The sequence below is a fragment of the Gobio gobio genome, assembly GCF_949357685.1.
Source record: "Gobio gobio genome assembly, chromosome: 15".
NCBI lineage: Eukaryota > Metazoa > Chordata > Actinopteri > Cypriniformes > Gobionidae > Gobio > Gobio gobio.
Genome location: NC_137108.1, coordinates 7,751,911 through 7,768,051, shown reverse-complemented (window position 1 = coordinate 7,768,051; position 16,141 = coordinate 7,751,911). Strand labels below are relative to the sequence as shown.

Genomic DNA, 16,141 nt, shown 5'->3' with positions numbered 1-16,141 from the left:
ATTCTGTCTCTATGTGATAGCTCATTGTGATAAGATGCTTTGACGATAAGTTGTCTGCTTTTTTTAAAGCAGTTCGAGTCCCGCACTTTTGCTATTACAAGTAATGAAATTCCTTATTTTTTCATCTTTACAATAATACCAGCATCATGCAGTACAAATGTTTCATTATAATTTACATATTGCACAGGCTTTTGGAATTGACGAATGGCTCCATCTGTTTATTGGGCAGTATATAAAACTTTATTTTTTCTAGAGGTGCAGAACACCACACAGCACCTCTTGGCATTGCACCAAGCAAAAATCAATCGTATTCATTACAAACAGTAAGATCAAGCACCAACCCGAATAGTTTGTTTTCCCCCATGGCATAAATGGACATGACGTTTTCATGGGTGTTCCCAGTAATGCAGGCCAATATTTAGCAGTGATCATAGCTGCGTCCCAACACTTCGAAGGCTGCATTTGAAGGCCGATTGTGGTATTTTATATGCATGTACTTCTGTCATATTCTTCTTAGATTGCACCCCTGTCTTAATATTTTTCATAAGTGTTTCTTTTTCTCTTGTTTTAGGACAATTCTGAAGAAAATGGGCCTGCTAGAGAAGGTCACTCCCTTGCAGGAAAAAAAATTAAAATTAAAAATTAAAAAAACTAAGTATGCAAATTAATAGACATGTCTTTGATTCATATAAAAATTAAATGTATAATTTCAGTCATTTGACGGAATATTTAGCTTGATAGGTTTTCAAAAAATCAACTACCATGACAAAAATGACACGTTACTCGTTAATTTTTTTTATCTTACATTTTATTAAATGAACTATTTTTTATCTGATGGGTTAAGGACAGGTATAAGGAAACACACTTTTCAATATTTAACATTTTTGTAAAACAAAATTTTTGTCTTGAGCAGCTCAAATGCAAATGACTTAATTCATGGAAAACATCCTAAATCATATGGCTACTTCTTAAAATATGAAATATATAGATTTCCATTTTTATCCACAAAGGAAAACTATACACATATACCTTATATTTCCAAAAGAATGAAGGCAAGAGTGTAAAGAAATGCAAATATATTCTCATTCAGTGTCCATCACTTGGACAGATTCATCCACAACATCCAGTGTTAATGGAATCACAGTTTTTGTGAGCACAGCAGTAGTTCCTGGCTTGTATCTGTACGTACCCTCCCTGGGGCATTAGAAGAAAGAGAGAAAATGTTTTTGAATCTCAAGATATTTTATGTATAAATATGTACAGTTGTAAAGTTGTGAGGGTTATTAAAAGAGAGTTGATCAGGATGAGAATTGATTAGGGGTATATTCCAGAAAGCAGGTTATACATGAGTTTATATTACTGTCACTACCGTTTGTTACTACAGCCTACAGTTAGCTAGTTATGCCTTCATCACGTAAATGTTTATTACCTATTTTTAAAACTTATAAAAAGCTTTATAAAATCGATGATATCAAGAAGAGGTGGATTAATTTTGTGAACAGCTACCTTGACCACCATCAACACCTGCCTCTGCAGTGATCGTTTTACACCGGATAGTGTTACAAACGTTCATCGGAGACAACTGGGATACACAGATAATCCACTGCAGAATGGGGCCGAACCGACTATCTCCCGCCCCAGCCTTCCTACGCCTGTCCTGTCAACATTTGGTGCCATCGTTGCACTACGTGCCACTGCCCAGTTGTCTTGTGTGTTTACTGCAGCGAGCTTTCCCGCTAGTGGGCATGGTTTCAGCGCAGACAGCGAACACGCCTCCAGTGTTTGAGAGCTACTTATTTTTTCAAGATTTTGCTTGTTTTTTTTTATCATTCAAATTTCACTGGGTGGTTAATAACTTATTTTACAGTGGTGTCAAACAAATATTTAATTTTGACTTTACAGGGACTTAAGTTTAAATATAAATGAATGTTAAAACAATGCATTTTAATGTAATCTTTATTTGAGTAAAGTTTTTTTTACATTTAAGTACAGTACAGTTTTAATTTAACTTTTGGACACATTTTAATTTAATCATTATTAAATTATTTTATTTACCTCTATATAAGCACAGTGCGTTTGTTAATGTACAATCTGTGTATTTACAGTGTTAAATTGGCTGACAACAATAAATATTCCTATTAGGAATAAACTGCCTCGTTTTTGAACTGTGCAGAGCTGTAGCTGAATAGTTACGCCTACTACGCTACTGTATTTTAATGTTGGTCATTAGGGTGGTACTTGGAGAGCCAAATATTTTTTGAGGTGGTACTTGGTATAAAAAATTTGAGAACCACTGGTATAAGTAAATATAGCCTTAACATTCGGGTCCAAAAAGTGAGGTAACTTTCAGGATACCTGTAGGTAGCCATCAATCCATTTGCTACAGTTGTGTGCATGAAGTGTCTGATGTTCCACACAGTGGCGGCTGGTCAATAGAGGGCGCTGGGGCTGATTTTTATTTCAATTTTTGTATACATGTATATTTCTGGAATTTTGATGGGGGCAGCCCATAAAATAGTTTACTCATACAATGTGCTGGCTGTTAGTAAGAGCCTCAGCATTTAATACAAACTGGCTTTGATGGGTTAACTATTTTATATGTTCTTCAATATGTTTCATGCGGTTTCATGCGTGAGGGACGCCGGACAAATGGATGTCTATCTGAGTCTAAAAATATACGGGTAGCATGTGACCTGAAGCTGGTCTCTAATTGGTTCTCCTCCTCTGGACGCAGGTCGTTACGTCCCTGGCGAATCAGAATTGGATGCGTGTTATTTTACCCAATCTGATTTGTTCTCGTCACCTGTCATTCAACTTTCCGTTCTTGGCCAGTAAAGCGAAAGTGCGCGGGCGACACAGTCACTCCGACTCTGACAAAACCTTGCTACACTCTAAAAAAAAAAAGGTTCTATATTGCACCAAAAATGGTTCTTGGCTCGTAATCATAGGGGAACCTTTTTTAGTGCTATATAGCACCAATTTTGGTGCTTCAGTGGTTCTTCAGCGGTTCTTCAGAGGTTCTTCACCGGTTCTTTGACTAAGGTGCTATATAGCACCTCTGAAGAACCGCTGAAGAACCACTGAAGCACCAAAATTGGTGCTATATAGCACTAAAAAAGGTTCCCCTATGATTACGAGCCTTTTTTTTTAGAGTGTAGGATGATCAGTTTCGTAGAGATGGCAGCAGTTAAACCAAATTCTTTTACAAGGCGTTCGTTGGAAGATCCCGAACCGGACCAACACGATTTACAAATCCAGCAGCAGCAGGCCAGTGACAGGACGCAGCTGCACTCGGAGCTTCACGCGCTTGTTATGAGAAACGTAAGTGGCTGGCTGGATGTGTTGTTAGCAATGCCCTTTATTGCTTTCCCTGTCTTTTATTTCAAAGTGTCGGTCCTGAAGTTTTGTGGACAAAGAGACCTTAAATATCTGACTGAACAATGCAAACGTCATGACACTACTGAGATGACTGACTTTAATCAGAGAGTCATTGAGAAATTTGCTGGCCAGAAAGAAAGGAGAGCAAAATGTATGTTCAAGTAGTCAACATGCTAGTCTCTTGTGGCTGTTTTCTTTTGTTTTTCATTTCCTCATTCAATTATATGTGGAAAATGAATGTGTAAAAAGATAAAAGTGAAGACACTGTTTTCTCTTTAATGCTAGAATTTAGTCAACATGCATCTTGATACTGCCCCCCCCCCCCCATGAAAAAAAAAGCACCCCAAAAATAATTATCACCAGCCGCCACTGTTTCCACACTCCGTTTTTTTTCCCCCGGTTAAATAATTAAAATAAATACTGCACTTTTCGGTTGAAATTGTGGGGGCTGGGGCCCTACAATCCTCACCACCTTATTTTATTAATTTGAAGGGATTGTTTTGTTTTGTTTTGTTTATTTTATGGAGAGCTTGCAGGTAATTAAGAGACTATTAACTACAATTCTTCCTTATTATTATATAAATGGGTCATTAAAAATGTCTACAAATTTATATCCGAGATTAGGTAAAAACCATGCAGTTATCACTGGTTCATGAGTTCACAGAGGTCGCCCTCTAGCGGTGAAACGCTCTAATGCTTTTTATTTTAAAATAATGGTGCAGATACCAGTAAACTGGCTAATGCAAACCTTAGTAAATCACTTTGCATGATTCATTAAATATTCTCCTCCCATAAATTTGCGTCTGGAAACTTGCATATGCAATAAGGTTAGCTGTCCAAGCCTTTTCATCGCTAAATATTCACTGCTATTCACAAGTCTTTAGTAAATCCTTACAGTAGTTTTTTAACTCCAAAAATCTGGCCCGAGTTTTACTAAAAATGGCGTAGAATAGTTCACAAGTAAGTGAATTGAGTACTGCAGGGATGATTTTGTAGGCCAAAACCCAGAAATAAGTTAGCACTTCCGGGTTCCATCATCCTGAAGTCAATAGTTTTTTGGGGGCTTTTGGTTAAATGCCAGAAATAAGGTCTGTGGTTAGGGTTAGGATTATTAATTCCATTTTTTTAAAAGCTTTTACTTGTCTTGGAAAAGGCGGTTGCTAACAAGTGGCTATGTAAATGGCACAACAAAGGTTGTCGGGACATTAAATGTCATTACACTGAACCGGAAAACTAATCTACTCACTAGTCGGAAATTGTCGATTTTTCAGAACTCGGAAGCTTAGTGATGGTGAAGCTGAGGTCATGCAACGTGTATGGAATGCCAAGTATGCCAAAATTACAAATAAATAAATACACAAATAAATATAAATAATAATAAAAAGGCAAAAATAAATAAATAAATATACATAGAAAAGCAAAAAAAACTAATTTATTATATTAATTATTATATTATATTATATTTCTTATGTATGCATATATTTATTTTTTTCCACATTTATTTATTCTATTATTATTTCATTCTTCATTTCTATTTTTATTTATTTCCACATTTTTTTTATTTCTAAATTTTTTTATTTTTACATTTATGTATTTTTACATTTCTTTGTCTGTAGGGTAATGAGGAGGGTGTGGTTTACCTCGGACATAGAAATCAAGAGTTGAGGCCACAGTGACACCTTGTGGTGTGACCGAAATACAATAAGTATAGCCTACTGACGTTGATACTGTCTGTGATGAATGACTTGGATAGGTATATGTCCAAAATCTTATATCACGGGTTAAGTCATATCACCCTAACTGTACTGTGTGACATAGACTACTCTTTATTCCAGACATGGACGTAGAACATTGTCTGGTCTGGATTTGTAAAATGTCCTGGGCTAACAAACATGAACAGCAACTTCAACAGATCTGATAACAGGGACTCTGAAATGGAAGCGCTTGATATTTTCCATTACCGGTCAGAACACACGGAAAGAAAGCAGTGCACATATAGGCTACAGTGAAGTCTACTCAAGCATATTGATCAATGTGCTGAACCGCTACAGCATGTCAACTTGGCAGACTTGGCATTCCATAGTTCCAAACCCGTAAGACCTTAGTTCATCTTCGTAACACAAATTAAGATATTTTTGATGAAATCTGAGAGCTCTCTGACCTCTCCATAGACAGCAATTTAATTAACACTTTCAAAGCCCAGAAAGGTAATAAAAACATTGTTAAAATAGTCCATGTGATTATTAGTGGTTCAACCTTCATTTTATGAAGCGACGAGAATACTTTTTGTGCGCAAAAACAATTTTGTTCTTTCCTGTGTCAGTCTCCTCCTACGTTGTTAATATAGTGCAGCTCCCATGTCATCATAACACGCATGCATTGTGGTGCTCACGTGAACAACATCGGCTGCCGTAGAACTCGAAAGCAATCCCCTGTTTACAACAGAAACTGCATAGGAGACTGACACAGGCTAGAACAAAATTGTTGAATAAAGTTGCTATTTCTGTTGGTTTTTGCGCACAGAAAGTATTCTCGTTGCTTCATTAAATTAAGATTGAACCACTGGAGTCACATGGACTATTTTAACAATGTTTTTACTACCTCTCTGGGCCTTGAAAGTGTTAATTAAATACCTATCTATGTATCTATGAGGAGGTCAGAGAGCTCTTGGATTTTTTAATATTAATATCTTAATTTGTATTCTGAAGATGAACGGGTTTGGAACTACATGAGGGTTAGTAATTAATGACAGATTTTTCATTTTTGGGTGAACTATCCCTTTAAGGCTACAAAGTTATAAGTTGTGTTCATTTGTGAAGATTATCAAGATGAACAAAAAGTGCAAGAATCATTAAAAAAATTATAGTCACAGATCTTATTTTCTGCAATAATCCAAAAAAGTCAATGAAAAAATCCTATTGGATTTTTGTTGAGGGAACCAGGGTGATGCTAACTTCTGTGTTGGCCTACAAAAATAGTCATCACTGCAGAGCTCTATACTGGGATGCACCTGTATGTGTGTGTTCACAATGAACATACTCTTGAGTTGACTAAACATACTACTGGCCATGTTTTGAAACTGTGAGTAAGAAAGGTAAGCAACCGAGAGTTCGGGGTAAACCTGCTTTCTGGAAAACCCAGGGACAATGGATATATTTAAAAAATCTCATTTTAAAATGATGAAGAATTAGGTAATAATGGTACTGTAGTCTTCCACATTACATTGGTCTATGTATCTTACCTCAATCCTTTCTGAACAGGCTGGTCATATCCCCTCAGATAATCTACAGCTTTCTCTGTGATCACACATACGTCTACATTGCTGCCGGAACCCAGATCACAGAAGATGCCTGCAGTGATGGCTTCTTTCACCAACTGCTTTGCTTCCTCCAGCTTTTCATCCCCAAGAGTTTATGTAGGTGTGGGTTTGACAAGAACAAATACAGAACGTGTGTTTGGGCAGTGGAATTTAAAAAAAAAGATCACATTGTGGGTAAGAAGCAAAGCATAAAAACAAATAATTATTTTGCAGATTGTAACAGAAAACGGGAACAAAATTCCTTGAAAATGTTCTGAAACAGGATGCAACATGTATGAATGTTTTGCAAAAAATGAAATATTTTAATTTATTTTAAAATATGTTGATTAAACATATGCCATAAATCAATAGTTCCCTTTCGTTCAGTCACTACGACGTAACGTTAGTGACTAACGAATGGGGGTTTTGCTTAAAAGCCAATTACCTTCGAGGAGTCTAACAACGCCCAATGGCAGTGCCAATGCCATGGGCATGCGGAATTTGCATGCGTAACTCCGCCCCGCAGCGTGGATATATAAGGAAGTACGCTGGCAACATCACATTATGTTTCTGCTTTGGAGCCAAGAGCATCTCTTCACTCCTTCAAGCCTGCTAACTGAGTCTTTGTCAGCCTTCGAGACGAGCAGATTTCCAGTGGCGTTGGTGTCTACGGCGCGTTCCAGCGATCACATACTTCCTGCCTGCTGATCTGCGCAGTGGTCTGCTAGACAGCTGGTGTGTGTTTCCATGGGCGCTTCGGCGTCACTGCGAAGCTTCCTCTCACAAAAGAGCTTGCACGTGGCACGTCCTTTTCAGGATGTCTCGCCCGTGCACTTCTGGGTGCGTCCAGTCGTTGTCATCTTCTGATGGGCACAATCACTGTTTGGTATGCTTGGGCTTTCAGTATGCCCAGGCAGCGTTTGTGGATGCGTCATGTTCCCACTGCGGGAACATGACCATCGCGGTGCTGCGGTCGAGACTCGAGGATCTTCGTAAAGAAGTAAGAGTCCCCTCTGCCACACCCCAATCTACCGTCTCCACGAGAGGCGGTACTTTGGCTGGTGGCCAGGGTGACCTGATGGTGGCGGTGTGGAACAAAGCCCCGACGCTCATGCCTCGGGCCACACCCCCCTCCGCCCCCCCGGCGGATCTCGTTTGGTGCTCCAGAGGATGATGCGATGTCAGTCGCCGCATCACAAGGTGGGCTCGAGTCCTCCGAGGATGATGACTCGGCTGTGCTGCCGCCTTCGGGCGCGCCAGCATTGCCCGAGTCGGACCCGAAGCTGACAGCCATGCTGTCTCGGGCAGCCGCGAGCCTCGGGCTAGAGTGGAACCCTCCGCCCTGTCCTGAGCGCTCGTGGCCGGATGATTGGTTTTTGGGTTTCAGCTGGGCCGGGTCGCAGAGGACGCCGTAGGAAGGCGGCCCAGTCCGCCCCGCGCCTCGCTAAACGCCAGGTCAAGCGGCGCTCCTGATGCGGACGGCTCAGGGATGGGAAATTCTTTCAGGGAGATGGTAGCAGGGCCATTCCTTCCCCCGGTGGAGGGCCGGGGGAGAATCTTTTGTTCAGCTGCTGGCCCCCGGGTCAGCAGCACCCTAATGTGGTTAAAGAAAGAATTGACATTCCCATCCCTGAGCCCCCAGAGACTGGTGACGGCAGTGTGCGCCGCCCCCGGGCCACGCCGCTTTCGTCCCTCTCTGTCGCCAGCCTCCTCTCAGAGCAGACCCCAGTGGAACGTGGGTCCTTCCCTGGTCTCCTCTGTCAGGACACAGCCGTTAACCGTGCCCCCACACCGGGAACGCTCCGCCTCCCACGTCCAGGCCGGTAACGCTGCCTCGCTGCCCCACCCTGGTTACGTCTGTGGTCCGAATGACCCCGCTGGTGCAGTTGCTGGGAGCCTGGCTTCAGCTTCCGGGACTGTCCCGCTGGGTCGCGAAGACCTCCAGGCGCGGCTACGCGATTCAGTTCGGGCAGGCTCCTCCCCGCTTCCGGGGAGTCCGCTGCACTATGGTCGGGGCCAATCCTCCTGTCATGCATGCACATCATGTACATCAACTACCAGGGCGGTCTACGCTCCCGCCATATATCTCAACTCGCCCGCCATCTCGTTCTATGGAGTCAGAAGCACCTGAGGCACCTTCGTGAGAACTGAACCATGCAGCCGACGAGCTCTCACGGTCTCAGCCACTTCCTGGAGAATGGAGACTCCATCCCCAGACGGTCCAGCTGATTTGGGAACAGTTCGGCGACGCACAGGTAGATCTATTTGTATCCCGCGACTCTTCCCATTGCAGCCTGTTCTATTCCCTGACCGAGGGCATGCTCGGCACGGATGCACTGGCGCACAGCTGGCCGCGTCACTGTATTGGGACGTTAGTCACTAACGTTACGTCGTAGTGACTGAACGAAAGGGAACGTCTCGGTTACGTATGTAACCCTCGTCCCTTTGCCACATCCGCTGTACTGCTGGATTGGCCGGGAGTTCAGTCTTGGCTCCGCAGCAGATAACATAATGCGATGTTGCCAGCGTACTTCCTTATATACCCACGCTGTGGGGCGGAGTTACGCATGCAAATTCCGCATGCCCATGGCATTGGCACTGCCATTGGGCGTTGTTAGACTCCTCAAAGGTAATTGGCTTCTAAGCGAAACCCCCATTCGTTAGTCACTAACGTTACGTCTCCGTTCCCTCCTCAGGGAACGAGGGTTACATATGTAACCGAGACGTTTTATGTTGTGCTGTTCTGTTATTTAAAATTATTCAATGGTTTGTAGTTCATTTTCACATAAAAGTTGTGAGTCAGTGTGTCAGTGAATGTTACATTGAGCACTCCAATTTGGTAAACGGAAGCTCAAGCATTCTTTCTTGACACGCAAGAACCATTGAGGTTCATTCTTGTGTGTCATGCCTGCATGTTTGAACTTCCGCAAGAACCAATGAGGTTTGTTGTCGAGCATCAATTAAGTTTTTGGATGAACTACCCCTTTAAAGGGTCCTCAGGGGTCCAGCAAATATGCAATACCATGTTGGAAAACATCATTAATAATGTCTAAAAACAGTTGTCTGACCTCCATGTTTGGCTTGTAACGATCTTCAAATACAGAAATGGCAGCAGCTGCTCCAGACCCTGGAATATATAGTTTTGCTAAATAAGTGCGGTTGGCAAAAAAAAAAAAAAATCTGAATGTATTCATTCAAAGAAAGGGGATACAGTACCCATGGTAAGGAAAGGAAGCTTATCATATGAACCATGAGGGTAGACGCTATAGAGCTGTGGGCCGTTAATATCCACACCTCCCACAATTAGAGAAGAACCAATGTGCCCCTGATACCTACAAAAAATGGGAAACAATCAGCCCTAGTCCTGGGACTATCTAAATAGATAAGATATATTTACATGTACAGTCATGTGAAAATGTTAGGGCACCTTATTGAGTTCCATGGTTTTCTGTATCAGGACATATTAAAAATCAGCTAGTGCTTGGCAGGTCTTAACATTTGGAAAATAAAACCTCCGATGAACAACAACACATGCCATATTACACTGTGCCATTATTTATTTAGCAAAAATAAAGTCAAGATGGAAAAACCATGGGTGACAAAGTTAGGACACCCTATCATATCGTCTGTCCAAAGGACATTGTTCTAGAAGTCTTATGGTTTGCAAACCTAAGCCGTGCTGCCATGTTTTTTTAAAGAGAAGAGGCTTTCTCCTGGCAACCCTTGAATGAATGAATGAATGAATGAGGCATTTATATAGCGCTTTCATATGTACTACTGTACACCCTAAGCGCTTTAAAACTATGTCAGGGGTCTCTCCTCAACCACCACCATGTGCAGCATCCACTTGGCAGCCACAGTACAAAGCCACGACGGCAGCCACAGCACAACGGCGCCAATGCGCTCACCACACACCAGCTACAGGTGGAGAAGAGAGAGGGTGATAGAGCCAATTCAATTCAAACATACCATACTTGACCCATCTTTTTCTAATTGTACTCTCATGAACTTTAACATTTAACATGTTAAAGGGTTAGTTCACCCAAAAATGAAAATTATGTCATTAATTACTTACCCTCATGTCGTTCGACACCCGTAAGACCTCCGTTCATCTTCGGAACACAAATGAAGATATTTTAGTTGAAATCCGATCGCTCAGAAAGGCCTCCATTGGCACAATGCACGGTTCACTCTCAAGACCCTTAAAAGGTACTAAAGACGTCGTTACAAAGTCCATCTCATTACAGTGGTTCTACAATAACTTTATAAAGTGACGAGAATAGTTTTTGTGCAATTTCAAAACAAGGCATCATGAAGCTTCGAAGCGTTATGAATCAGTGAGTCAATTCAGCGGTTTGAATCGGCAAAGTCACGTAATTTCAGCAGTTTGGCGGTTTGACACGCGATCCGAATCATGATTCGACTCACTGATTCATAACGCTTTGAAGCTTCATGATGCATTATTTTGAAATCGGTCATAATTATAATTATAATAATAATAATAATTTGTTACATTTATATAGCGTTTTTCTAGGCACTCAAAGCGCTTTACATATAGAAGGGGGGGAATCTCCTCAACCACCACCGATGTGCAGCATCACCTGGATGATGCGACGGCAGCCATATTGCGCCAGAACGCCCACACACACCAGCTGATTGGTGGAGAGGAGACAGAGTGATGAAGCCAATCTGTATATGGGGATGATTAGGAGGCCATGATGGAGAGGGGCAATGGGCAAATTTGGCCAGGATGCCTGGGTTACACCCCTACCCTTTATTGAAGGACATCCTGGGATTTTTAATGACCACAGAGAGTCAGGACCTCGGTTTAACATCTCATCCGAAGGACGGATGAACTTTAACATGTCATCACTATATAAGTCGTTATTTAGGTTTCTTTTGCGCACAAAAACTATTCTCGTCGCTTTATAAAGTTATTGTAGAAAAACTGTAGTGAGATGGACTTTGTAACGACGTCTTTAGTACCTTTTATGGGTCTTGAGAGTGTACTGTGCATTGTGCCAATGGAGGCCTTTCTGAGCGATCGGATTTCAACTAAAATATCTTCCTTTGTGTTCCGAAGATGGTCTTACGGGTGTCGAACGACATGAGGGTAAGTAATTAATGACAGAATTTTCATTTTTGGGTGAACTAAGCCTTTAACTGAGGCCTGTAGAGTGTGAGGTGTAGTTCTTGGGTTATCTGCAATTTTTCTGAGCATTACACAGTCTGATCTTGGGGTGAGTGTGCTGGGACATCCACTCATGGGAAGATTGGTGTCTGTTTTGAATGTGAATAATTCCACTTGTGAATAATCTTCCTCACTGTAGAATGATGGACTTTAAATTGTTTGGAAATAGCCTTTGCAGATTGATGGCAGCAACAATTGCTTCATTAAGATCATTGCTGATGTCTTTACTCCTTGGCATTGTGTTAACACACATCTGAACGCTCCAGACCAGCAAACTGCCAAAACTTCTGCTTTTATAGAGGTGATCACACTTGATGATTAGTTAATAAAAGGAATTTGATTAACAGTACCTGACCATTACTTACCCTCTTAATTCCTGTGTTAACAGTAAGGGTGTCCTAACTAAATGACACAATGTAATACGCCATGTGTTGTTGTTCATCTAAGGTTTTATTTTCCAAATTAAGACCTGCCAAGGAGCAGATTATTATTTTTTTATTATGTCCTGATACAGAAAACCATGGAATTCAATAGGATGTCCTAACATTTTCACATCAATCATTTTGGCATGATCACTTGAATCAAATTGAACGACTTTATGACACTCTTTCACCTGAACAGCATCTGTTTGAGCTGCCGGGTCACCATGGCCACAAGAGGAGGTCGTCCTGTGCTCAGGGAATGCAGTTCTACATTTGATGACATCATCTGAGTAGTGACCTCAGCATCAGCAGCAACACCTGCACCACAACAGCTATTGTGGTAAAAAAAACAAAAACAAATAACAAATAAAAACAGGCACTATAAAATTTAGTTTAGAGGGAGACTTGATGTATGATTGCAATAGAAATGAGCAATAAAAATAATCACTCACTAGATTTTGGGAGCTATGTAGTGGATTTTCATGCAGTTTTTATCAGCTACAACCATGTCATCTGTGGCTCTGGTGTCTGCACCTAAAATCACTCCATCCTACAAAAAAACAATTTATTTTATTTTTAAAATCCATTTATAGATGTTTATTATAAATAAATATGATATAGCCTACTATTATATTAATTTAAAGCAGCACTAGGTAGGTTTTGCTCTCGGGGTCCCCCTACAGTTGAGAAACAGTATTGTCCTCTACTACTGTCGTAAACTCTGTCATTCTACATCAGTATATGATACTTCAATTCAATGTTTGAGTGGTAGGTAGGGCTGAACGATATATCGTTATCGTATCTATATCTAGATATGAACTTTCAAGATATTACTATCGAAAAAAAGCAACGATATAGACGATATAGATTTCCCCTCTCCGCGCTCGCCCTGTATACAACTCTGGCAGTCACAACAAACATCAGTTTTACGAGTGCCCTCGGGGGGGCGTTTCCATGGTGACGCGTCATTGCTTGTCACGTGACACACCGCAGCAGCAACAGCGCTGAATGAATGATGATCTGCTTTTATGTCATTTTTTCCTTTTTTATTCATAATATTCACAAATGTGTTAGCTATGGCATGAAATATCTGATATTCCGATTGTCAAATACATGCAAGTGGAAGTATATTGTTGTTTAAACACCTTTATAACGATGGCGTTAGTTGAGCTGTATGCGCGATGGCCGCCGCTGTGTTAGTTTGTGCCGCAGACGCAGTTCAGAGAATCGGATCTGTTGGATTTACAACCTCTATGTTTACAGCATGTGAATTCATCCACTTCTCCCGAAATACTTAAAAGTAAGTGGCTGGTGAACTGGGAATAGAATAGAGTAAACATTGAAGTTACTTACACAATGTGTATCTGATATGAATAAAACGTGTCAAATTATAATGGAAAGGATTATTATTACCTCTTCCATAGACATCAGTGTGTATTTTACAAACTCTAAATGTATTGTTTTTTTAGTACAAAATACTGAAAAGTTGTGATATATGACAGCTCTGAGCGCGCCTGTCTCTGGCTAAATTCAACATTTGATCATGTGATGCGCTTGATCATCAGCTCCAGGGACCAGCCTAGACTGATTACACCTGTGTGATCGTACGTGCCAAAGGCTTAAAAACAATACATTTTCTGACACAAATTTTTGAAATGTAGGCTTAAATCAAACACATTTTAATTCAGATTCTGGTTTTCACCGAACACGTAGTCATATCGTATTGTATTGATATCGAGATATCTGGCATGAAAATCGAGATATGAAATTTTGTCCATATCGTTCAGCCCTAGGTAAGTGGTAGGTAATAACCATATATCGTCAATTTTATAATATCAAGCTACCATAGATGAATCTGCAAATTTGAAAAATCGATTTGCATTATAGCTTGAGGCAAGACAAAATAAACCAATATCACAGACATGTTAGGTATCCTAAAATATGATTTTGTATGTATTTACTTGCAAGACTGTAGCCCCTCCTCCTTCAGCTTGGGCCAAAGAGCAAACGCTGGCCCAATGTTGATCCTCGTCCTGCCTTTAATCCGATCACTTTCTTGTTTCCTCTTTTTGCTTTCCTCCGACAAAACCTTTGCTTTCTTATTTTTCTGTGCTGCTTCGGCCATGACTATTACATCCGGCAAACAAATGATAGTTGGGCTCACACGTCTGAATTTAGGAAAGTGGGGCTGGTGCTGGTGGAAGTGACGTATTTTTGTAGTTCTTTTTGTTCTCGGGTTACTACCCGAAACCCGAAGTTTAAAAGTACGATTAAAAACGATACAGGCTATGGCTGACATGTCATTCAACCTATTGTAAGTCGATGTATCATCACAAGAGTCTTGAAAATATATTATAAAGGTTGAAAAGTTACCTAGTGCTGCTTTAAAATAGCTATGTTTATTTGGAGATACTTGAATTACAACATAGAATTAAATTATAAATATTTAATCAGTAATTAACTACATCGTGCTTTGCGGTGTCAAAACATACTTTGAATATCAGGCCCGCAATGGTGGTGCCAGTCTTCCTGGCGTTTGGTGCACTGTAACCCTTCTCTGATAAATTTGCTTCCAGAACAGCATTTCTATGAATGAATAAACAAACAATACAAATACAATTAAAAGACATGGCATTATTAATGTACTTTTATGTTAGTATGTTTAAGAGTATAGGCCATGTTTAGCCTGTCTCATTCATGCAACACTTTAACGAAGGCCTATGCAACACAGATGTAGGCCTATGCAACACATCATAGTATGCATATTGGCGCTAAGCAATCATTGTAAATTGTATTTTATGTTTTTATCATATTATTTATTGTTTACGTCTTGATCATATTGGTATAGATATCTCACCTGCGCGTGTTCTCAAAAGAGAATCCTCCGGTCGGCGTCTTTGTTGCTGTGTGTAGCATCTTTCACCTGCACACTGAATGATATCTAAAGTATAGACAATCAGCCTTGGATAAAGCTCTTTCCGATTCCTATCGCTTTTGAACGTTTACTCGTCTCAGCTTTACACAAAGAGTCGGTGCGTCAGCACTTTTAACGCCCCAAACTGCAAAAGGTCTTTCTTTCGCTTTCACTTCTGACGCACATGATCGCTTTTCTAGGCCATTCAGTCAACTGAATAATTCACGGTTAGGGGTTAGGCTATTTGTGCTTAAAAATATAGGTCTATTTTCTTGTAAAAAGTGTTTTTTCTAGCTAGATTGATTAAGTTATTTAGCTATTTAATTTGACCAATTTAAGATGGAAAAATAGGTTACACCCAATAAAAGCAATCTATGACTTATAGATCAAGTAGAAATTGACCCTTAATTAAAAATTCAGATTGAAGAACAGGTTAAATTATTCCGAAAATAAAAAAATACGTTTATTTACTCATACCGACATCGGATCAGTTTGAATGGATAGCAGGTTTAAAAAACGTGTAGATTTTGAATGTCATCAGCATAACAGTGATAGTTGAAATTGTGTTGTATACTCCGGACATTATAGGCCTACTGTATAATAATAACCCGTATAATCTGACCCAGGGGTAGTATTTAGATAAATAATAATGGCCCAAGAACAGATCCCTGAGAGATGTAACGCTGGTGAATTTTAAAGATGCAGGAGAGTAGGATTCAATTCCAGGAATAATATTTATTAACAAATCAATAAAAAAGAAAATAAAAAATAAAAAAACACAATCAGCTGAACAAAGAAAACAAAAATAAGGGACACCAACAAAACAGTCATGTAGGACAAGACCTGGGGCCCGTTTCAGAAAGAAGGTTAAGGGAAAACTCTGGGGTTAACTTTTATAGCGGTGAATGAGAGAATACATTAAATATATGTTTTTGTGT

General features: G+C 40.3%; 1 protein-coding gene across 1 annotated transcript; it reads right to left on the bottom strand.

Moving 5' to 3' along the window:
• Positions 1 to 569: 569 nt before the first annotated feature.
• Positions 570 to 15,418, bottom strand: psmb10 (proteasome 20S subunit beta 10). The gene is made up of 8 exons (XM_079836169.1): positions 15,147 to 15,418; positions 14,782 to 14,875; positions 12,742 to 12,839; positions 12,481 to 12,621; positions 9,893 to 10,008; positions 9,745 to 9,803; positions 6,620 to 6,771; positions 570 to 1,194 (listed from the first exon to the last, which is right to left on the bottom strand). The coding sequence occupies exons 1-8, from the start codon at positions 15,203 to 15,205 to the stop codon at positions 1,083 to 1,085; spliced, it is 831 nt and encodes a 276-aa protein (XP_079692295.1). The 5' UTR covers positions 15,206 to 15,418; the 3' UTR covers positions 570 to 1,082.
• Positions 15,419 to 16,141: the final 723 nt, after the last annotated feature.

Bases quoted from the DNA above. Each gene is read 5' to 3' on its own strand.
- psmb10 (XM_079836169.1), bottom strand. From the start codon at position 15,205: ATGCTACACACAGCAACAAAGACGCCGACCGGAGGATTCTCTTTTGAG. The intron at 10,009-12,480 runs GTGAAAGAGTGT...CATTTTTTGTAG, and splicing joins CTCAAACAGATGCTGTTCAG to GTATCAGGGGCACATTGGTT. The intron at 6,772-9,744 runs GTCAGACAACTG...GGGGATGAAAAG, and splicing joins GTTACAAGCCAAACATGGAG to CTGGAGGAAGCAAAGCAGTT.